The sequence below is a fragment of the Heptranchias perlo genome, chromosome 3, assembly GCF_035084215.1.
Source record: "Heptranchias perlo isolate sHepPer1 chromosome 3, sHepPer1.hap1, whole genome shotgun sequence".
Classification (NCBI taxonomy): Eukaryota; Metazoa; Chordata; class Chondrichthyes; order Hexanchiformes; family Hexanchidae; genus Heptranchias; species Heptranchias perlo.
In genome coordinates, this window is record NC_090327.1 from 130,383,767 (window position 1) to 130,407,219 (window position 23,453).

Genomic DNA, 23,453 nt, shown 5'->3' on the forward strand with positions numbered 1-23,453 from the left:
GCAGCGTAGGTTTACTAGAATGATACCCAGACTTCAAGGATTAAGTTACGAGGAGAGATTACACAAATTGGGGTTGTATTCTCTAGAGTTTAGAAGGTTAAGGGGTGATCTGATCGAAGTTTATAAGATATTAAGGGGAACGGATAGGGTGGATAGCGAGAATCTATTTCCGCTGGTTGGGGATTCTAGGAGTAGGGGGCACAGTCTAAAAATTAGAGCCAGACCTTTCAGGAGTGAGATTAGAAAACATTTCTACACACAAAGGATTGTAGATGTTTGGAACTCTCTTCCGCAAACGGCAATTGATACTAGCTCAATTGCTAAATTTAAATCTGAGATAGATAGTTTTTTGGCAACCAAAGGTATTAAGGGATATGGGCCAAAGGAGTTAGATCACAGATCAGCCACAATCTTATCAAATGGCGGAGCAGGCACGAGGGGCTGAATGGCCTACTCCTGTTCCTATGTTCCGCTGTCATGTGCTTGAAGAGGACTAATTTGCAGGGTTATGGGGAAAAGCTCGGGTGTGGGACTAAATTGGACAGCTCTTTCAAAGAGCCGGCACAGGCACGACAGGCGAGAATGGCCTCCTTCTGTGCTCTAAGATTCTAAGCTCTCTCTTTTTGGGCTGACTTTATATCCTGCCACAGGAGGCGCTGTGTCCATGTTGATTTGGTCCTCCGCCTTCCCGTGGTTCCTCGGGACGCCGGTCAGCTGCGGTCCTCCGCCTTCCCGTGGTTCCTCGGGACGCCGGTCAGCTGCGGTCCTCCGCCTTCCCGTGGTTCCCCGGATGGCAAGGTGAAGCGGAAGGACGGATTGCGCGATGGCCGCTTACTTGACTCACCAGCAGAAAGTGCTGCGACTTTACAAAAGGGCTCTGCGGCACCTGGAATCCTGGTGTATTTTCAGGTTCGGTCTTTTTCTCACTTGAGTCAGAGAAGCTTCTGGTATTGGGGAAGGACTGACGGGCACAGCGGGCGGCAGTCGGTGCTTTGGCTCGTCGATTCACAGCAGAGCCTCAGTGTTGAAATGCAGTAGCCTGGTGTTTTATTTATAGTATTTTATTTACCGTTTAACTGGACTGATGCAATCAGCCAAAATGATTAAATGTTTGTGTATCAGAAAAAAATTGCGTTTTGCATGGTTGCTCAGTAGGTTCCAACTGTCATTTTTTTAAAAAAAAGAAGCAAAATACTGCGTTTGCTGGAAATCTAAAACCAAAACAGAAAAAGCTGGAAACACTCAGTAAGTCAGGCAGCATCTGGGGGACAGAATGGGGTCTGATGAAAGGCCATCGACCTGAAACGTTAACTCTGTTCCTCTCTCTACAACTGCTGCTGCCTGACCTGCTGTGTTTCCAGCTTTTTCCGTTTTGTTCCAACTGCCATACTTTGTTACAGATGCATTTTTTAAAAAATCAAATTTTAAATTAAGTTTAACTTAAAGCCTGAAACTGTAATACATTTTCCCATCTCCACCGTTCCAGCGCCAAACAGCAATTAAGTTCTGACTTGAAACGGAATTACTCAACAATTAGATTTTGTAACCTTAAAAAGACACAGATTCACCTTAGAACAATACATTGTGCATTACCTTCTCCCTTATAAGATAGTGTATTATCTGATTTATTGTGATCAATGCCATTTGAGATCTGGTATATTTAAAAAATGACAATTTTCTAGTATGTCTCTGAAATTAACTGCTTTGTTTTCTGGTCCATTTTTATTTTCATACAATTGAGCTTTACAAACTAATGAGCTGATATCTGTGAGAGTTATGGGGACCTTGTAAGTGCACTAAACAACCAAAGAAAACAACCCCAGCCTATCCCATTTTTCCTCATAGCTAAAATTCTCCAGTCCTGGCAACATCCTCGGAAATCTCCTCTGTACCCTCTCTAGTGCAATCACATCTTTCCTGTAATGTGGTGATCAGAACTGTAAGCGGTACTCAAGCTGTGGCCTAACTAGTTTTTTATACAGTTCCAGCATAACTTCCCTGCTCTTATATTCTGTGCCTCGGCTAATAAAGGAAAGTATCCCATATACCTTCTTAACCACCTTATCTATGTGTCCTGCTTCTTTCAGCGGTGTGTGGACATGCACTCCAAGGTCCCGCTCTTCCTCTACACCTCTCAGTATCCTCCCATTTATTATGTACCTCCTTGCCTTGTTTGGCCTCCGCAAATGCATTACCTCACATTTCTCCGGATTGAATTCCATTTGCCACATTCCTGCCCACCTGACCAGTCCATTGATATCTTCTTGCAGTCTACAGCTTTCTTCCTCACTATCAACCACATGGCCAATTTTTGTATCATCTGCAAACTTCTTAATCATACCCCCCACATTTAAAGTTTAAATCATTGATTTATCCACAAAAAACAATTTTGTTTAGAAATGAGTTTATTTTGTAAATATTAAAGATAAATGTAGTATGCTTGTTATACTCTTGGGCTAGGACTTGCACCAATCGCATTTATGTTGCAGTCACTGCATCATTACAAATGTGAGAACTTTTGGAGGCAATCTCACTACTAGCAACAATATTGCCAAAAGTATAACATAAAAAGACCTACCTACTTTGGGTCTTGCTGTCAGAATTCATGTTGATGTTGAAAACTGACAAATCAGAACGCATATTTCTTGAGCTAATTGGGCTACAAAGTCAAAGTGAGTATTAGATGATAACTCAAATGTAAATATAGAATAACTGGATTGTATTGATTTAATATGCAAGTAAAGTTATGAATGTTGAGTTCATATGTTACATATATAATTGGTACCACAGTTGGCTCTACTGTTGAAAATAAATAGTTTCATTTGCTTTTAATATGAAGGTGGAGCAGTATCTGACATGGTGCACCTTTACCGTGGTACATTGTTAAAGTTCTTGTTTCGCACCTGTTATAGGTTTTTTTTTATTAACTTAAGTAATTTAGGATTTCAGCATGCAGAGCCTTCTGGTTTGTGTGCTAACTTCGTCCAACCTTTATATTGATTTTTGCATCCTTTCTTATTCCGTTCGAAATGTGGAGCTCCCCTGATGACTAAGATCTCTGGTCCTTATGGTCTGCTTCTCTTCATCCTTAAGGTGTCTGCCTCCAAACTTGCCTCTGCTGTATGTAATTTCTCTTGATTCCAGCCTTGCCTTTCCTTCTCCCTTTGAACTTTTGATATGTTCATTCTTCTTCTATGGAAAGTATTTCCCCTTACCATTCCAACTACCACCCTATTGCTCTTTCACTGGTACTTTGTAAAGTTATGGAAGATGTTGTTAACTCTCAAATTATCACCATGAAAGTTGTGACCTAATCCATGATCACCAGTATAGCTTTTAGAATGAGACCACTGATGGTCTCATTGCCTATGTTACTTTATTTTATATTTTTTCTAAGGACGTGGGCGATGGTAGCTGGATTTATTGCGTGTCCCCACTTGCCCTGAGAAGGTGATGGTTGGCTGCTGCCTTGAAGTGTTGCAGTCCTTGTGGTGGTATTAAGTAGACAATTCCACAATTTTGACTCAGGATGGTGTGTGACTTGGAGGGGAACTTGAAGGTGATTATGTTCCCATGATATTGCTGCTTTTTGTCTTTCTAGGTGGTAGAGGTTACAGGACTGGGAGGTGTTGTTGAAATAAGTTTGGTGAGTAGCTGCAGTGCATCCTGTAGATGAAACGTAACTGCAGCCACATTGCGCTGGTGATGAAGGGACTAGATATTGAGCCCTGTGGTGGGGGTGCCGATCGTGCAGGCTGTTCTGTCCTGGATGGTGTTGCGCTTCTTCTCTGCTGCAGCTGCATCCATCCAAGCAAATGGTGAATAATCCATTGCACTCCTGGCTTGAGCTTTGTAGATGGTGGAAAGGCTTTGAGGAGCCAGGAAGTGAGGCAGAGTACCCAGCCTCTGCCCGACTCTTGTAATCACTTTGTTGATATAGCTGGTCCAATTAAGTTTCTAGTCGATAGTGGGTGTTGGGTGATAGTTGAAGGTCAGGGGGATAATAGGGCGTTATCTTATTGGAGATGGTCATTGCCTAGCACATGTGTGGTATGAATGTTACCTGCCATTTATCAGCCCAAGCCTGGATGTTGTTGTCCAGGTGCTACCGTAGGCTAGCATAGGCTCCTTCATTATCAGAGCAGTTATGAATGGAGCTGGACACTGTAGAGTTGTCAGTGAACAGCCCCACTCCTGACCTTGTGTTGGAAGGAAGGTCATTGATTGAGCAGGTGATAAGTGTTGGGCTAAGTGCTTCCCGGAGGTACTTCTGCAACGGTATCCCAGGGCTACAATGATTGGCCTCCAATAACCACAACCATCTTCCTTTGTGTCAGATATGATTCCAGCCACCGGAGGGTGTTCCCCTTGACCCTCAATGACCCTGTTTTGCTAGGTCATCTTGGTTCCATAGTGATACGAGTGCTGCCTCGATTATTGAAGGCAGCTACTCTCACTGCTCCTCTGGAATTTAACTGTTAAATACTTTGGCATATTTGTCATCTCCATTGATATGCTGAAAGCCTTTGACAGTCATACACTTCTAAACAATTTACCAAAATATGGTCTTCTATTAGAACTATGATCATGGCATCTAGTTTACCCCAGATTGGTATATTGTGCTATCAATGGCTCATCCTCTGACCTTTTTCCCCATTGACTTAGCATTTCCATAGCTTTCTCACCCACTCTTCCTTCCTATCACTGACCTCTTCCACTCAACCAAACTTAATCAGCATTTTGCTGATGATTTCATGCTACATTTAACTTCAGATCACACATCCTCGGACACTGCTGCTATTCCTATCACAGTAGAATGGATGAATCGCTGCATTTGATCTCCATGCCTCATTGAAGGGCAGTGAACATTATTTTTCTTTATATTCTTCAAAAACAGTTTCTTCACCTCTCTTGCACTCTAACAAACAACTACCACCTGTTACCTATGATCACTGCATCCTTAGTCCTCCATCTATCACCATTCTTTGCTTCATTATATCCTCTCCCTCCAGTGGAGTTCCCACGTCTGCCTCCAAAATATTGTTTCCTCTTTTGGGCAAAACATTTCTTTTCCTCTCAACTCAAAAGCCAATTCTGCCCTAGATTTCAATACTGCTCTCATGTCTGGAGATGCTGTACTAACAGCTGTTGTGTCATCTTGACAGGATACGTGAATAAATTTGTCTGATAGGCAACCGCTCTCGCCTCTTGATTCCCACATCTCTACTTCAATTTTTTTTCTGTCTGTCCTTATTTTATCACTAGTTTAGTTCTCCTCTGACTGTTCCTTTTTAGTTGTTCTTAAGCTGCAAGTAAACAATATTACTCGCTCTCCCTCCTCCATACTTCTTTACTGTTGAAATCAAGACTCATCGCAGTCTTCTATTCTAATTCTTTCTTTCCCAGGACCATAAGACAATAGGACTCCTTACCTTCCTCGGTCTAACCTTCCTCCTGTGATCTATCTTTTAAAATCTGAGCTTGATGTCGCCTAATCACTACTTCTTTTGATTTGCCTTGGTGCTCTTCACCTCAGTTTCTAAATAGGGGGAAATAAAGTTGTGTGGTATACTTTATTGACCAGGAAGGTGACATATTGAATCCTTGGTCTGTACACCTGATCTCGGGTGGAGGTGCTCCAATTAGTTTTAGCATTCTTGGATTGGGAGGAAAAAATGAGCTTGGGTTCCTGTTCCTGATCCTGCGGTGATGTCTATTGGATGTATTTGTTTGCGGATGTCGAATGAGGATGGGATTGAGCTTGGCTGCTGGATATTGAGCAGCGAAGCGCAATAGCATCTTTTGTGGGAGAAGCATCATTGAAGGAGGAATCTATTTAAAGGACATTATTTCTATTTTAAATATACTAGTAAAGTTGCACTATTGTGTAATACTTCCAACAAAAGAATAAATTTGAAGAAATACCACTGCAATTCGTGTTGGCGTATATTTCTGTTTAAACAGTAACACTTTGTACTTGTGACATTGTGAAGGAAATGCAAACTTGCTAAAATTCTACCAATTTAAAGGTAACTTCACAATTAGTATTTAGGGTAACACAGAGCTGCTGTTTCAAAACTAAAGCTTTTGATTTTAGAACTAACACCAGTAACTAATTTCTCCCTCCTTTTATGAATCCCTAAATTAGGGTTAAGGCTGATTTAAAATAGAGATAACAAAAATAAGTACTGCTGAAAGGTGTGATTTGGCCCAGCTAACATATCCTTCCATAGAAAGCTACAATCCCCCTTCTCCAGTCACAGCATCCAGCTGCCTCTTGAATAACTCCACAAGTATTACCTCCACTACTCTACCCATGTGTACTGTACTGGTGTGACGCACACTGCCAATTTCCTTATTTGGTGCAGAGAGCATTTTATCTCTGTATTGAATAGCAGCTTCAACGTAGAGCAGTCACCTGCGTCACATACAGACACTGACATTGTATGGGGGGGGGGCGGGTGGCGGGGGAGAAGAGAGGGGAAAGACACTGGGAATGCAACTAATGCCTTTTACCATTACACTTGGGAAGACAGTTGTATTTATTTAAAGTATTTATTCCTTCCAAAACTGTTTTGGTGATTAAACCCAAAGTTTTCTGCTTCTAAACATTGTTTTATTTTTGATGTAAAATCATGTGTTTGTTCAAAGCTGTTTTGACCTGAATTCAAGAAACTAAAGTCACAGTGCATTCATAACAGGCCACTGAGGTAGCTGGTTAAACCTAAACCCAGGTCTATGTCTGCAGAGAGAGAAAAGAAACAGAAACTCTTCATTAGTGGATCAAATAAACAATTTTCCTTGGAAAATCAAATTATTTTTCTGTAGCACATTTAATACCGTTGAGATGCATTGAGGTGCAATGGGACACTGGTGTTGAACACTTTGTCCTCCTAGCTCTATCTAAACAGGGAACCTTTTTGGTAACTGACAAACAAGGAAACATAAGAACATAACATAAGAAATAGGAGCAGGAGCAGGCCTACGGCCCCTCTAGCCTGCTCTGCCATTCAGTAAGATCATGGCTGATCTTCGACCTCAACTTCACTTTCCCGTCCGATCCCCATATCTCTAGATTCCCTTAGAGTCCAAAAATCTATCGATCTCAGTCTTGAATATGCTCAACAATTGAGCATCTGAGCCCTCTGGGGTAGAGAATTCCAAAGATTCACAACCCTCCGAGTGAAGAAATTTCTCCTCGTCTAAATGGCTGATCACTTATCCTGAGACTATGTCCCCTAGATCTAGACTCTGCTATGCGGTTCCTGGGTTAAAATTAAGTACTTCTGAGTTTATGATATTTACTTTTTTCCTAATTAGAGACAAATACCGTTTTTATGCCTGTATGCTGCGAGCAAGGTTTGAAGAACACAAAGATGAAAAGGACATGGTAAAGGCTACTAAACTGCTGAAAGCTGGTGAGGAGGAATTCTGGTCTCAGCAGCATCCTCAGCCCTACATTTTCCCTGATTCTCCTGGAGGCACATCCTATGAGAGATACGATTGCTACAAGGTGTGAGGTGAAATTCATACTATATAAAACTAATGTGTAACTGTAATATATTAAAAATCTTATGTTTGTATACATTTCCTGTGTTTTGACAGTTAGAAAAGATCAGAGACCTGGGTGACCTTGTACACCAGTCGCTGAGAGCGAGCATTCAGGTGCAGCAAGCAGTTAGGAAGGCGAATGGTATGTTGGCATTCAGTGCAAGAGGATTTGAGTACAGGAACAGGGATGTCTTACTGCAGTTATACAGGGCTTTGGTGAGACCACATCTGGAGTATTGTGTGCAGTTTTGGTCTCCTTATCTGAGGAAGGATGTCCTTGCCATGGAGGGAGTGCAATGAAGGTTTACCAGACTGATTCCTGGGATGGCAGGACTGACGTATGAGGAGAGATTGGGTCGACTAGTCCTATATTCACTAGAGAATTTAGAAGAATGAGAGGTGATCTCATCGAAACATATAAAATTCTAACAGGACTAGACAGACTAGATGCAGGGAGGATGTTCCTGATGGCTGGGGAGTCCAGAACCAGGGTCACAGTCTCAGGATACGGGGTATGCCATTTAGAACCGAGATGAGACATTTCTTCACTGAGGATGGTGAATCTGTGGAATTCTCCACCACAGAAGGCAGTGGAGGCCAAGTCATTAGATGTATTCAAGAAGGAGATAGATATATTTCTTAATGCTAAAGGGATATGGGGAAAAAGCGGGATCAGAGTACTGAGTTAGACGATCAGCCATGGTCAGGGTCAGGGCCAAACGGCCTACTCTTGCTCCTATTTTCTATGATTCTATACATCTGACAGACAGATTCTAATATTTGTGAACCAGGGAGGGAAGGACACACACACACACACACACACACACACACACACACACAAAGACAGGCTGACTCATTGTTCTAGTTTTATTTCTTTTTTAAATAAACAAGTTGAATTTTGAAAGCAAACAAAGACACCGAGGGAAATAAATAGGAAGGGAACCGGTTGAGGGTGAGGAGGTGTCTGGCCTCACGCTACCTGCCTTTGGTGGGGGGGGGAGGAGTGGGAATGGATGGAGGGCTACGAGTGAAATGAATAACGGTGGAGCAAGGGGGAGGGTAGAGACATTGGGTAATTCAAACAGGCAGAGGTAGGGATAGTGATGGGAGAGAGAGGAGGTAGGAAGGGCAATTAGTGGTGGGAAGGTGCTTGAGTGATTGGGAGAAGGGGGCATCTGAGGACCACATTTTAGCCACAACCCCCCACCCCAAATGCAGCTGCCAGCCATTGGTAGCTCCTTTCTCTGCCCTTGGAGTTAAGGGAGAGAAGTAAAAAAAGCAGAAGTATAAAATGAGAAACGACAGCATTGGCAGGTAAGAGAGCGATCATATTTTCCAACTTGTCATGTGCAATGCCACGATCAGTCGACTGGAAATATATTAAAAATCTTGCATCTATATGCCCTTCCTGTCAAGTTTTTCCATTATAAATTCCTATGTCCACATTTATAGTGGAAACTGCCTATTTTTTCTTTATTCGTTCACGGGATGTGGGCGTCGCTGGCGAGGCCAGCATTTATTGCCCATCCCTAATTGCCCTCGAGAAGGTGGTGGTGAGCCGCCTTCTTGAACCGCTGCAGTCTGTGTGGTGACGGTTCTCCCACAGTGCTGTTGGGAAGGGAGTTCCAGGATTTTGACCCAGCGACAATGAAGGAACGGCGATATATTTCCAAGTCGGGATGGTGTGTGACTTGGAGGGGAACGTGCAGGTGGTGTTGTTCCCATGCGCCTGCTGCTCTTGTCCTTCTAGGTGGTAGAGGTCGCGGGTTTGGGAGGTGCTGTCGAAGAAGCCTTGGCGAGTTGCTGCAGTGCATCCTGTGGATGGTGCACACTGCAGCCACAGTGCGCCGGTGGTGAAGGGAGTGAATGTTTAGGGTGGTGGATGGGGTGCCAATCAAGCGGGCTGCTTTATCTTGGATGGTGTCGAGCTTCTTGAGTGTTGTTGGAGCTGCACTCATCCAGGCAAGTGGAGAGTATTCCATCACACTCCTGACTTGTGCCTTGTAGATGGTGGAATGGCTTTGGGGAGTCAGGAGGTGAGTCACTCGCCGCAGAATACCCAGCCTCTGACCTGCTCTCGTAGCCACAGTATTTATATGGCTGGTCCAGTTAAGTTTCTGGTCAATGGTGACCCCCAGGATGTTGATGGTGGGGGATTCAGCGATGGTAATGCCGTTGAATGTCAAGGGGAGGTGGTTAGACTCTCTCTTGTTGGAGATGGTCATTGCCTGGCACTTATCTGGCGCGAATGTTACTTGCCACTTATGAGCCCAAGCCTGGATGTTGTCCAGGTCTTGTTGCATGCAGGCTCGGACTGCTTCATTATCTGAGGGGTTGCAAATGGAACTGAACACTGTGCAGTCATCAGCGAACATCCCCATTTCTGACCTTATGATGGAGGGAAGGTCATTGATGAAGCAGCTGAAGATGGTTGGGCCTAGGACACTGCCCTGAGGAACACCTGCAGCAATGCCCTGGGGCTGAGATGATTGGCCCATAACAACCACTACCATCTTCCTTTGTGCTAGGTATGACTCCAGCCACTGGAGAGTTTTCCCCCTGATTCCCATTGACTTCAATTTTACTAGGGCTCCTTGGTGCCACACTCGGTCAAATGCTGCCTTGATGTCAAGGGCAGTCACTCTCACCTCACCTCTGGAATTCAGCTCTTTTGTCCATGTTTGGACCAAGGCTGTAATGAGGTCTGGCGGAACCCAAACTGAGCATCGGTGAGCAGGTTATTGGTGAGTAAGTGCCGCTTGATAGCACTGTCGACGACACCTTCCATCACTTTGCTGATGATTGAGAGAGTAGACTGATGGGGCGGTAATTGGCCGGATTGGATTTGTCCTGCTTTTTGTGGACAGGACATACCTGGGCAATTTTCCACATTGTCGGGTAGATGCCAGTGTTGTAGCTGTACTGGAACAGCTTGGCTAGAGGCGCAGCTAGTTCTGGAGCACAAGTCTTCAGCACTACAGCTGGGATGTTGTCGGGGCCCATAGCCTTTGCTGTATCCAGTGCACTCAGCCGTTTCTTGATATCACGTGGAGTGAATCGAATTGGCCGAAGACTGGCTTCCGTGATGGTGGGGATATCGGGAGGAGGCTGAGATGGATCATCCACTCGGCACTTCTGGCTGAAGATGGTTACAAACGCTTCAGCCTTGTCTTTTGCACTCACGTGCTGGACTCCGCCATCATTGAGAATGGGGATGTTTGCAGAGCCTCCTCCTCCCGTTAGTTGTTTAATTGTCCACCACCATTCACGACTGGATGTGGCAGGACTGCAGAGCTTTGATCTGATTCGTTGGTTGTGGAATCGCTTAGCTCTGTCTATAGCATGTTGCTTCCGCTGTTTAGCATGCATGTAGTCCTGAGTTGTAGCTTCACCAGGTTGGCACCTCATTTTTAGGTACGCCTGGTGCTGCTCCTGGCATGCTCTTCTACACTCCTCATTGAACCAGGGTTGATCCCCTGGCTTGTTGGTAATGGTAGAGTGGGGAATATGCCGGGCCATGAGGTTACAGATTGTGCTGGAATACAATTCTGCTGCTGCTGATGGCCCACAGCGCCTCATGGATGCCCAGTTTTGAGCTGCTCGATCCATTCTGAATCTATCCCATTCAGCACGGTGGTAGTGCCACACAACACGTTGGATGGTGTCCTCAGTGCGAAGACGGGACTTCATCTCCACGAGGACTGTGCGGTGGTCACTCCTACCAATACTGTCATGGACAGATGCATTTGCGACAGGTAGATTGGTGAGGACAAGGTTAAGTAAGATTTTCCTTCGTGTTGGTTCGCTCACCACCTGCCGCAGGCCCAGTCTAGCAGCTATGTCCTTCAGGACTCGGCCAGCTTGGTCAGTATTGGTGCTGCCGAGCCACTCTTGGTGATGGACATTGAAGTCCCCCACCCAGAGTACATTTTGTGCCCTTGCTACCCTCAGTGCTTCCTCCAAGTGGTGCTCAACATGGAGGAGGACTGATTCATCAGCTGAGGGAGGACGGTAGGTGGTAATCAGCAGGAGGTTTTCTTGCCCATGTTTGACCTGATGCCATGAGATCTCATGGGGTCCAGAGTCAATGTTGAGGACTCCCAGGGCCACTCCCTCCTGACTGTATATCACTGTACCGCCACCTCTGGTGGGTCAGGACATACCCAGGGATGGTGATGGAAGAGTCTGGGACGTTGGCTGAAAGATATGATTCTGTAAGTATGGCTATGTCAGGCTGTTGCTTGACTAGTCTGTGGGACAGCTCTCCCAATTTTGGCACAAGTCCCCAGATGTTAGTAAGGAGGACCTTGCAGGGTCGACTGGGCTTGGTGTTTTGCCGTTGTCATGTCCGGTGCCTCGTGGTCCGATGCCGGGTGGTCCGTCCGGTTTTATTCTTATTATGACTTTTCGTAGCGAGATTTTACAACTGAGTGGCTTGCTAGGCCATTTCAGAGGGCAATTAAGAATCAACCACATTGCTGTGGGTCTGGAGTCACATATAGGCCAGACCGGGTAAGGACGGCAGGTTTCCTTCCCTAAAGGACATTAGTGAACCAGATGGGTTTTTACGACAATCCGGTAGTTTCATGGCCATCATTACTGATACTAGTATTTTAATTCCAGATTTTTATTTAATTAATTGAATTTTAATTAATTAATTGAATTTAAATTCGCCAGCTGCCGTGGCGGGATTTGAACTCATGACTCTGGATTTTAGTCCAGGCCTCTGGATTACTAGTCCAGTAACATAACCACTATTGAGGTGGCACTGAAACACCTCAATTTATGTCTTCCTGCTCCTCTGCCTCTACTGCAACAAACTCTACTTTGGTTTCCAATTTTGTTTAACTGGGAGTACATATCAGGAATTTTAGTGCTCTAAGCCCACAATTTTCCAACTATTTATTTTAATGGATGGAAATATGTACCAGTATTGCTGACGTGCTTCCAGCAAGCGAGGCTCTCTGCCAGGTGCAAGGGTATAAAATACCCTTTACATGCATTTCTCAACAACAACTTGCATTTATATTGCGCCTTTAACGTAGTAAAACGTCCCAAGGCGCTTCATGCGGGCGATTATCAAACAAAATTTGACTCCAAGCAAAATAAAGAGATAGTAGGGCAGGTGACCAAAAGTTTGGTCAAAGGGGTAGGTTTTAAGGAGCGTCTTAAAGGATGAGAGTGGTGGAGAGATTATGGGAGGGAATTCCAGAACTTCGGGCCTAAGCAGCTGAAGGTATGGCCACCATTTAATCCTACAGGTAAACTGTTGCATTCTGATCCACAGGTCCACTATTTGGGAAAAGAACCACCTCCTAACATCTGACTTAGTTTTGTCCTTACATAACTTGTAAGAGTTGCACCTGCTGCTATGCTGTTCATTCTCTCCACTTTTCTCCCCTATTCCCTTCCTCTTAGAATATAGTGATTCATAGTGGGGTGCTGCTTTTTCTCAAGTGGTATTCTTCACATGTGAACGTAGACATGGGGGATCAGTGCCTAATCACCCACGAGGACATTAAGAACACTTCCCACCCCACACGATGCCATATAATCTCCTGGGAGAGGCGAAAAAACAAATAAAAACCCAGGCCAATTAGAGGGGAAAAATCTGGAAAATTCCTCTGACCCCCTTAGGTCATCAAAATTAGTCCAGGAGACCACACTGGCCCTAATTAACGTTACAAGGTACCTACCTCTCGTACAAGGTGATCTTCGGTCCAGCCAATAACTGGTCCAGCTCTCGCTTGAAGGAATTCAGTGATTCAGTATCCTCCATACGAGCTGGCAATCTGTTCCACGGGTCCACTGCTGTCTCGGAAAAGAACCACCTCCTGACATCTAACCTAGTTCTGTCCTTACGTAACTTGTAAGAGTGACACCTGATCCTCCCTAAACTATTCAATTGAAATAATTGGTCTACAGAAGCACAATCTAGTCCTTTCATCATTAAACAAACATCGATCAAATCATCCTTAAGTCTATGCTTCTCTAAAATATGGAGACCCAGCTTTTTGAGCCTATCTGGGTAACAAAGCTGTGTTAAGCTAGGAATTAATCTTGTGGCCCACCTCTGCACCCTTTCCAAAGCCTCAATATCAACCACTTCGTGAGGAGGTCAAAGCTGGACACAGTATTCTAACTGAGGCCTAATCAAGGACTTTTACAAGGACAAAATGGTATACTTTGTTTTATAGTGAACTGTCCTATAAATATATCCTAGCACCCTATTTGCTCTAGCTATAGCTTCATGGCATAGGTCATGAACCTTTAAAGATTGATGTACTAAAGCAACCAGATCGCTCTCTTTCACAACTATAGTTCTTTTTTCAGAACGGCGTATGTATGTTCAGCATTTGACCTACCCACATGCATAACACTATACTTTTCTAGGTTAAACGTCATTTGCCATTCATGGGCCCAATCCCCCAGCACATAGAGATCTACTTGTAGGAGTCGAGCATCCTCTACAGCCCTAACTCTTGCACATATTTTGGTATCATCTGCAAACTTGCAGATCATTCTATCTTGTAGAGAATTCTCTTGTGTGGTACCATATTAAATGCTTTCTTGAAGTCCAGGTAGACAATGTCTACCAGGTTTCCCATAAACACTATCCTTGTGACTTCTTGAAAAAATACAATCAAATTGGTAAGACATGAACTTTTTCAGAAGCTGTGTTGGAGGTCCCTGATATGGCCGCCTCTCTCTAAGTAGTCATATATTGTATCCCTAACGATTCCCTTAAGCCTCTTGCCAATTACTGGTAAGTTTATAGTCACCCACATCTGCCTTATCCCCGTTTTCAAAGATTGGAACTACATTAGCCTCCTTCCAGTCTAAGGGAAGAGTTCCAGACACCAGTGAGCTATTAAAGATACAGGCAAGGGACTGGCATAGCTCCTGTCCCATCTCCTCGAGGACCCTTGGGTGGATATCTTCTGGGCCAGCATTTATTTATTTTAAAGTTCCTTATTCTTTCTGAACAGTATGTTCATCTATTTTAATATGAAGAATTTTATGGCCAATAGCACAATTTAGTTCTATCAGTTGAGCATCATCTTCCAAGAGTGAAGACCTGATACAAAATACTCATTTAGTCTCTCCGCCTGAGAATCCTTTATAACCTGTCCTTGAGCATCTTTCGATGGCCTAATACAGTCTTTGACTATGTTCTCTGATCCTTCACATAGCTGAGAAAGCTTTTCCCATTGCTGCCACAGTTGTCCACGATCCTATTTTCCAGTAACATTTTGGCTGATCCAGTAGCTGCTGTAATTTTTTTTAAACTGTTCTGAGTGAAATCTTGACCTTACCCAGTATCTGCAAATGCTTGCTTCCAGCTGGGATTGTTGGAGGAATATATTTTATTATATCTCTACAGCCTGGTGAAACTGATAATTGTAGCAATTTACTGATGCCCTGACTGAGATTTCCTAACTCAGCACAGACCCGGAATTGTCCGATCTGCTTGCATACTGCTGACCATACTGATCTATCCAGGACTTGGTATACTTTTTCTTATATTGATCTACTTGGAGACTTTAGGTTAAGCTAGAGAGAAATCTAGAGTGTGAGATCATAGGCTTTAAGTCTGGGGTAAACTCGTACAGCTTATAAGCATGACTGAATTATAGAATTGTAAGCTTTGATTGAAGCATAGATGGTTTTGCACTTAGTTGTAATATTCTTTGATGGGTGACTAAAGATTTCTCATCTCAACTCGTTACCCAAAGTTAATAATGCTTTTTACTGGTATGCAATGTGTGAAAATCAAAGTTTATTTATTGCTGTACCTAAGTTAATCTTTAAATCCTGACTCTTAAATTTATTTTAAAAATGTTTTTCCTTTACTTCTGGAAGACACCTGAATTCTATCTGGATTACTGGCATCCATCTGAGAAGGCAATGTACCCAGATTACTTTGCCAAGCGAGAGCAATGGAAGCAGCTACGTCTCCAGAGCTGGGACAAAGAGGTGGGTATAAGCTCATTGCAATGTTCTATATATGGCATATATCTTATAATAGTTCTAAGTATCTTAGTTACCTGGGACTGCTTTCCATTCGCTTAGGGATTAATTTCATTGAATAAGTTCAATCTGCTGCAAGTTTAAGGATCCTACTGTATCCTGTAGTTGGCACATCAGTGCAATCAAATGTATTAATCAACATCAACACATTGTAGATGTACAGAATTTTACCAGCATTTGCTTATAAATAAATTGTGGAAAATATTCATACAGCAATTTAGTTTATTACCATAGTCTCATTTTAAAAATAAAAACCATTACTTTGAAAAGTGCTTTCATTGGTTAGGATGTGGCATTCTTGGTCATGGACCACTGTTAAAGCAGAGTTTCATAAATTATTTTAAATGGGAATTAGATAGTTGGTTGAAAAAGAATATTAGAGTATAGAGTGCGAGCAGTAGAGTTGGATTAGAAGAGCTGGCTTGTGGAAAAAAAATCAGCATGGACTTTCTGTGCTGTAATATTTTATGATGCCTGACATCACCTGTACACAAACTTACCTTTGCCAGAGTTTTGGTGAGGTGGTGTCTTTTGATCAGTAGAAATTGCAGTTCTTTTAACTGCTCTGATCACAGAGCAGATGAATAGAGACCAACCTTTAGCATTATGTCACAGTTGTATGGTCTGCCTCTTGCCTCTCTTCACTGCATGAGTGATCAGAAACTTAGTAGGTAAAGAAGTGTGCATCCTGCTGTTTGTTGATATTCCATTGCATGCCCTGATTGGGATGTTTAACATCAAAGTTATAAGCACTGAAAACTCAAGACTTCAAAAGGTTAGTGTTGTAATAATTCTCAAGCCTTGTCACACTAAAGCAGGTGATTTCATAGGCTGATAGATCAGTTGTGTATTTAATTTAAGAGTCTGTAGTAAAAATTAATTTACACATTGTTGACATGCTTTTTAGCAGAAGTTTGGCTACAATCTGCCCTTAGATAGCACAAAGATGCTGATAATCAAATCATGATTTTGACAATGGGTTTAGGGTTCTAAACTTAATCCAAACTATGTATGACCTCTACTTACTCCTCTGTGTATGCAAGCCAGTTGATCCTGTTATTGTTGCAGAAGATGGCATTAGAGGAACTGAAGGGTATCTAATGGGGTAACATTTTGTTTTTTTCTGCTCTGTAGGTGAAGCAGCTGCAGGAGGAAGTGACTGATAATCCAAAGAGTGAGGCTCTGCCCCCAGCTCGTAAGGAGGGTGACCTTCCTCCACTGTGGTGGAACATTGTCACAAGACCCCTTGAACGCCCAACATGAAGAGGCAGAACAGTTAAAGCAGATAGAAAAAATGGTGCCAGTGTTTCAACAGCAGATTATTTATCAAGAGATTTGATGTCTACACTCAGTTTCAAAATGTCTCTGTAAACTTAAGTTTAATAAATATCTAAAATTAAAATGTTTGTCTTCATTTTACACTATCCCAAAGAAGCACACTAAAAATGGAGGATTTTACGTTGTTGTTTCCCTTCTTTCTATCCTTAATCTAAACTATTGCTGCTGTATTTTTAAAAAAAATCTATGTCTGGGATGTCTATTTCTCCTCCCCCTGACTTGCTTCCTAATTTCTTATAATCTGCAGAGCAGCTCCTCACTGTGAGGTGGCGGGGGCGGGGGGTTGGAAAGAGAAGAAAAAGAGAACTGTTTTACCTCCGGTCAAGATCTGCAATATCATTGCATCCTGACTGGAGGGGGAGAACCATTGTGCTCCTGCTGAACAAGCTGGCAGCACTGTCCTGGTTTATTCCCACAACCCCAACAAATCACCCGTTTCTGTTGGTATTGTTGGATGTGCATACTTTTCATCAATACCACTCACATTCATTGGTGGCTCTGGTGAGAGCAGGAGGGAGGATTGCTGTCAGTGTTTAGCCAGCCCACCTCAATGACACAAAGCAGCTCAGAGTTGCTAAACCTAAGCATTCTAGCCTTTCCACCATCTACAAGGCACAAGTCAGGAGTGTCATGGAATACTCTCCACTTGCCTGGATGAGTGCAGCTCCAACAACACAAGAAACTTGATACCATCCAGGACAAAGCAGCCCGCTTGACTGGCACCCCATCCACCACCCTGAACACTCACTCCCTTCACCACCAGCACATCGTGGCTGCAGTGTGTAGCATCTACTGGATGCCCTGCAGCAACTCACCAAGGCTGCTTCGATAGCACCTCCCAAACCTGCGACCTCTACCACCTAGAAGGACAAGGGCAGCAGGCACACGAGAACAACATCACCTGCACGTTCCCCTCCAAGTCACACACCATCCCGACTTGGAAATATATCGCCGTTGCTGGGTCAAAATCTTGGAACTCCCTACCTAACAGCACCACACGGACTGCAGCGGTTCAAGGCAGCGGCGGCTCACCATCACCTTCTCAAGGGCAATTAGGGATGGGCAACAAATGCTGGCGATGCCTACATCCCATGAACGAATTGAAAAAAAACCCACAGGAGACTGCTGCCATTCCCCCCACCCCACCAAAATCAGGGAACTTTTCAGGGCACCTCTCCAACCCCTTCCCCAACACATTTGGCACAGGTTCTGAAAATCCTTCCCATCAAACCCCTGGCACAATGCTCTGTCTCCATAGTGAGCCAACCTGACAACACCCCAGAAAAAGTAACATAGGCCCTGATGTACGAGTCCATTCTCCTGTCCAACCCCCTCCTCCTCTATCCCAGATTCATGAAGCGTGTACAATTATGCTGGCAATCATTGTGAGAGATCTAGCCTGTAAATGTTGTTAAAGTTTGACTGCATCAATATGTAAATTGGTGTATAGTTCCCAGCAGCACAAGAAAGCTATTATTGTGTACACAATTGTAAATATGAATAGTAAAGCAATATGTTGGTTAGTGACTGCCTGTGCTGATATTAGATTCAATTAGTAGCCATCGTACTTAAAGTACAACTTATTCAGTGAGCTGGCCACCATTAAGATTGTGATATTTGCTTGAGTAAAAATGTACGTGTCTCATCTCAAACACATTATTTCTCACCTAAAGACTCGGATCTAATTTGACTGCATCCACTGCTTCAATCACAGATTGATCTGAATGTTTGATGAACCCACAACTGCCAAATAAGTCTTAAATTCATTTTGTGGAAAAGAGACTTAAGTCCATTGGGATTTTGGTCAAAACTCTCAAAGTATTTAGCTGGGCATCCTTAAAAGCCAACTTGGAGATTTTGATTATCTCTTAGGATTGGAATTTAAACTCAGATCTCAGACCAAAGATACTGTCTTCTAATTTATTCCATCTTCTAAGCTTGTGCAATCCAGGCTACTTATGTAGGGGTTGTGTTTCTCTCATTTTCTCCTACTTTAGAGCAGGAATGATAGTTTTTAAAAATCCATATGTGTACTTTATTGAAATCTGGAGCTAACATTTTATGAAAATTAACTGGTCAATTTCTGCAAGATTGCCTGCTTTCAATTAAATTCCTATTCATTTCTGGATGGACCTATTGAAAAATATGAACTACACACTAAAGTGAGTACATTGCACAAGGTGCATGTTTAGATGTTAGTTTCAAATTAGCGTTTTTCGAGTAGTATAATGTAATGTATTCACAATCCACAAGAGGGAGTTCAAATATGCAGCTGTACATTTTCATAAATTATAAATTGTGCCTCTGGATTTAATAGTGTAGATTTTCCTTTCAAAGCAGTTGTATTCCATAAATATTGGAGCAGATAATGCACTCCTGTATTCCAGTAGTACCACTGCTTATAGGCACTGGCTTGCCAAATTATCTGGAACAGAAGCCTAAGGCCTGCTGTGCTTCTGTTACACAGACTGGTGTAATAGAACCAGAGACGTTTATAGCACAGAAGGATGTCATTTAGCCAATTGTGTCTGTGCTGGCTCTGCAGGAGCAATGCAAAACGAATTCCCTGCCCCACTCTCCTCCATAGTCTTGCATCATCTGCTTCAAATATTTATCCAATTTTTCCTTTGAAAAATGCAATGGCCTCTCTGTCATTCCCTGTGGCAACACATTCCATGTTCCATGAACCCTCTACATGAAGAAATTTCTCCTAAGCTCTCTCCTCACTCTCAGTGACCATTTTAAATTGATAACCCCTCTCCCCCAAGTCACTTACAACGGCACTTTCAAATTCCCAACTGTCCAGCTTTTGGCCCTCCATTCACCACGACATTTCTGCAGCTACCAATCTGCTTCATCACACCCTCACCTCCACCTCTGACGCCCATTAAAACCATTACTCTCATCCTGGTCATTCCCCCCTGGTATGGCTCTCATCTCCGCTCCCTTAAGTCCAAGGGACGCAGACTTGAATGTTTATGGCGGACAACTGGTTTAGCCATTCATCGCCAGATCTAGCTGGACCACAAAGCACTATTGAGTCCTGCTCTCCTCTGCCAAAACTGCTCACTATTCCAGGATCATTCACTACAAACTGTCATCTTTAACCCCTCTCCCCTGCCTCTTCCACTGTCACCTCCAACAAGCACAAGGAGCTCATGGACCACTTTATCACTAAGATTGAGACCATCCATTAAGCTGCCTTCCCCTCTGGTTCTCCCCTGCCCTGGCCCTGAACTCGCATCTTTCTCTAGTTTCTCTCCTATCTCTCCTCATGCCCTCTCTGAGCTCATCTTGACCATGAGACCCACCTCCTGCTCCCTCGACCCTATTCCCACCAAACTGCTGACCACCCAACTTCCCTTCCTGGCCCCCATGTTAGCTGATATTGTTAATGGTTCCCTCTCCTAAGGTACTGTCCCCCTCACCCACAAGGATCTATCTTTGGCCCCCTATTTCCCATCTACATGCTGCCCCTTGGCGACATCATCCGAAAACACGTCAGGTTCCACACGTACGCTGATGATATTCAGCTCTACCTCACCACCACCTCTCTCGACTGTCTCTCATTTGTCTCACTGCTTGTCCGACATCCAGTACCGGATGAGCAAAAATTTCCTCCAACAAAATATTGAGAAAATCGAAGTCATTGTCTTTGGTTCCCGCCACAAACTCCATTCCCTAGCCACCGACTCCATCCATCTCCCTGGCCACACTCGGAGGCTGAATCAGACTGTTCGCAACCTTGGCGTCCTATCTGACCCTGAATTTCCGACCATATAGCCGTTCCATCACCAAGACCTCCTACTTCTACCTCCGTAACATCACGGGTCTCTGCCCTTGCCTCAGCTCATCTGCTGGTGAAACCCTCGTCCATCCCTTTGTTACCTCTAAACTTGACTATTCCAATGCTCTCCTGGCCGGCCTCCCATCTTCCACCCTCCATAAACTTGACCTCATCCAAAACACTGCTGTCCGTATCCTAAATTGCATCAAGTCCTATCACCCATCACCCCTGTGCTTGCTGACCTACAGCGACTCCCGGTCCGGCAACGCATCAATTTTGAAAATCTCATTCTGGCTCTGAAATCCTTCCACAACCTTGCCCCTTCCTATCTCTGTAACCTCCTCCAGCTCTCAGAGATCTCTGCGTTCCTCCAATTCTTGCCTCTTGCGTATCCCTGATTTTAATTGCTCCACAGTTGGGAGCCGTGCCTTCAACTGTCTAGGTCCTAAGCTCTGGCATTCCCTCCCTATATCCCTCCGCCTCTCCTCCTTTAAGACACTCCTGCAAACCTACCTCTTTGACCAAGCTTTTGGACACCTGTCCTAATATCTCCTTATGGGGCTCGGTGTCAAATTTTGATTGATAATGTTAAAGGCGCTATATAAATGCAAGTTGTCATGGTCACTGACCAGCCAGTTTATTTCACACAATGAACTGATGAAACCATTTTAAAAACCTGAGTTCCTGCAGTTACAATGAATATACTATGTATTGCAAATAAAAAATTAAACATAAATGTAATGTTCTATAAATTAGTTTTAGTTTTAGTGTTTTTCCTCAATGTTTCAGTATATTTGTAAATCATCAATCTTATTAAAATAGTATTTTGATTCAGTACTTTTAAAAAAGATCCCAGGGGAACAATTAACTTGATCTAGATAGAATTCAAGCCATAAATCATTACAACAGAGCTATCTACCCTCTTCTCATTGAGGCTTGAAAATCCAACATGACTATTTGCATCAACCAAGACTTAAATCAAAGCTAAAAGCTAACTAAAAGCCATACATCAAATCATTTATGAAAATCAAACAACTTTACCAGAATAGCAGCCTATTCTGAATTAGACTAAAGCTAATCTATACCTAGTTTGTCAAGATGTGCAATTGTTGGAGTGTTTATTGCGCTGGAACTGACCACTGTTACAATTATAATTTTTACTAGAAGGATCCATTTGTTAACCTTAAGATATCATTGAGATTTTTTAAAACAAAAAAAAACTAGGATCAATACGGCCTCCCTTGATTTTTGTTTAAAAGGTGTATTGATAATTGAAGAAAATGGTATGCAGGAGGATACTGAGGCTAATGGTCCAAGGGAAATGAATTAGCACACACAGCTGCTTCCAGGTTTTAATTTTCATATTTGTGCTCAAGGTGAGGAATGTTAGTGTTGGAGAATAAAAATCTTTCTAATTCAGGCACTCGAGTGTCAGCATTCTCAGGTTAGGTATAGCATTCAGATGCAGAGTAAAGTCCCCCGTTACTCTGCAGGCACCCTTTACTGCATCAGTATGATATTTTTTCCATTTCCCACATCAGCCATCCTGTATCCAGAGTAAGATTGCCCTATTAGGGGCAGTTTTGTGCTGTAGACCTATGCCCACTACAAATGGGACTGAGCCTGGCCAAGCTCATTTCACATTAGATACTGACAGCAAATTGGTAAGAGGTATGGGCTGGATCTGAATCAGTGGTGAAATCCAGTGTCCAGTCTAAATCACTGCACCACCCAGTTATCCACTTCCAGGTTTCTGTTTGGCACTAGGGTTGCCAACCCTCCAGGATTGTCCTGGAGTCTCCAGGAATTAAAGATTAATCTCCAGGGCACTGCTGCAAGCAACACAGGAGAAAAACCATGGGGGCATTTAAAAAAAGTGTTGGAGATCATGTGATGAAACCTGGAATATCTCCAACCATAGTTGGCAATCTTATTTGTCACTTAAGAGAATCAATTACAGCAGCTCAGGTGGGCAGTCCTTAAATGTCTTTCTCTCCTATCTGTAGGCAAGCCTCTGGCCTCTTTCAGGTTGTCTTAAAAGGTGCAGTATTCAAAGCCATTAATCATTTCACTCAAGCACATGTTCAATCTGCTGACTGGTGTAAGTCTACCAGGCTGGAGTGGGGCGGGGGGCAGCTCGCATTGGACATATGCTAGTAAGTACACAGGCTGGATAATAAATGCCGGGACTTCATAATATACATTGTTCTCTGGAGTCTAAAGTTGATTCTATTTCTTTTGAAACGGTGAGACTCCCTGTTTATATCAAATAGATTCTGTTGGCAATGATCTAAATTATAATCATGACACACTGACATTCTTCTGCACCATAGGCTAATACTCCAGTAAACTGCCTGGGCTCCACACAGTGCAACACCAGCACCATTTCACCTATTTTGAGCATTGGTTGAGGTAGTGGTGGGTACCCGAGGATTGTATGCCATTAACAAGCCGTGGGACTTAGGAGAGAAGGGTAGGGGAGAAAGTTGAATGGAGGACAATGAAACATTTTCTACACAGAGATTGAAATGCTCAAGCAAAGTATTCAAAAAAGATGTAGGGGAATCAATCATCAGCACACAGCTCAATTCATGTTTCAATGTTCCTTCGCTCACCACATAATACGGATGGTACTGTAAACCTAATTATTTTTTTCATGTAAGTTACAACTGCTTTTGCCAACTGATCTCTGATATGAATTTTTTTTTCCATTTAGTTAAACAGTCTACAAGTTTCAATATTGAGT

The 23,453-nt window shown here is 43.2% G+C and overlaps 1 protein-coding gene across 1 annotated transcript; it reads left to right on the forward strand.

The window, feature by feature from the left end:
• The first annotated feature begins 732 nt into the window (after positions 1 to 732).
• Positions 733 to 16,984, forward strand: ndufb9 (NADH:ubiquinone oxidoreductase subunit B9). Its single transcript, XM_067981974.1, has 4 exons — positions 733 to 909; positions 7,321 to 7,513; positions 15,415 to 15,528; positions 16,717 to 16,984. Exons 1-4 carry the CDS (start codon positions 824 to 826, stop codon positions 16,843 to 16,845), a joined length of 522 nt encoding a protein of 173 aa, XP_067838075.1. The 5' UTR covers positions 733 to 823; the 3' UTR covers positions 16,846 to 16,984.
• The last annotated feature ends 6,469 nt before the right edge of the window (positions 16,985 to 23,453 follow it).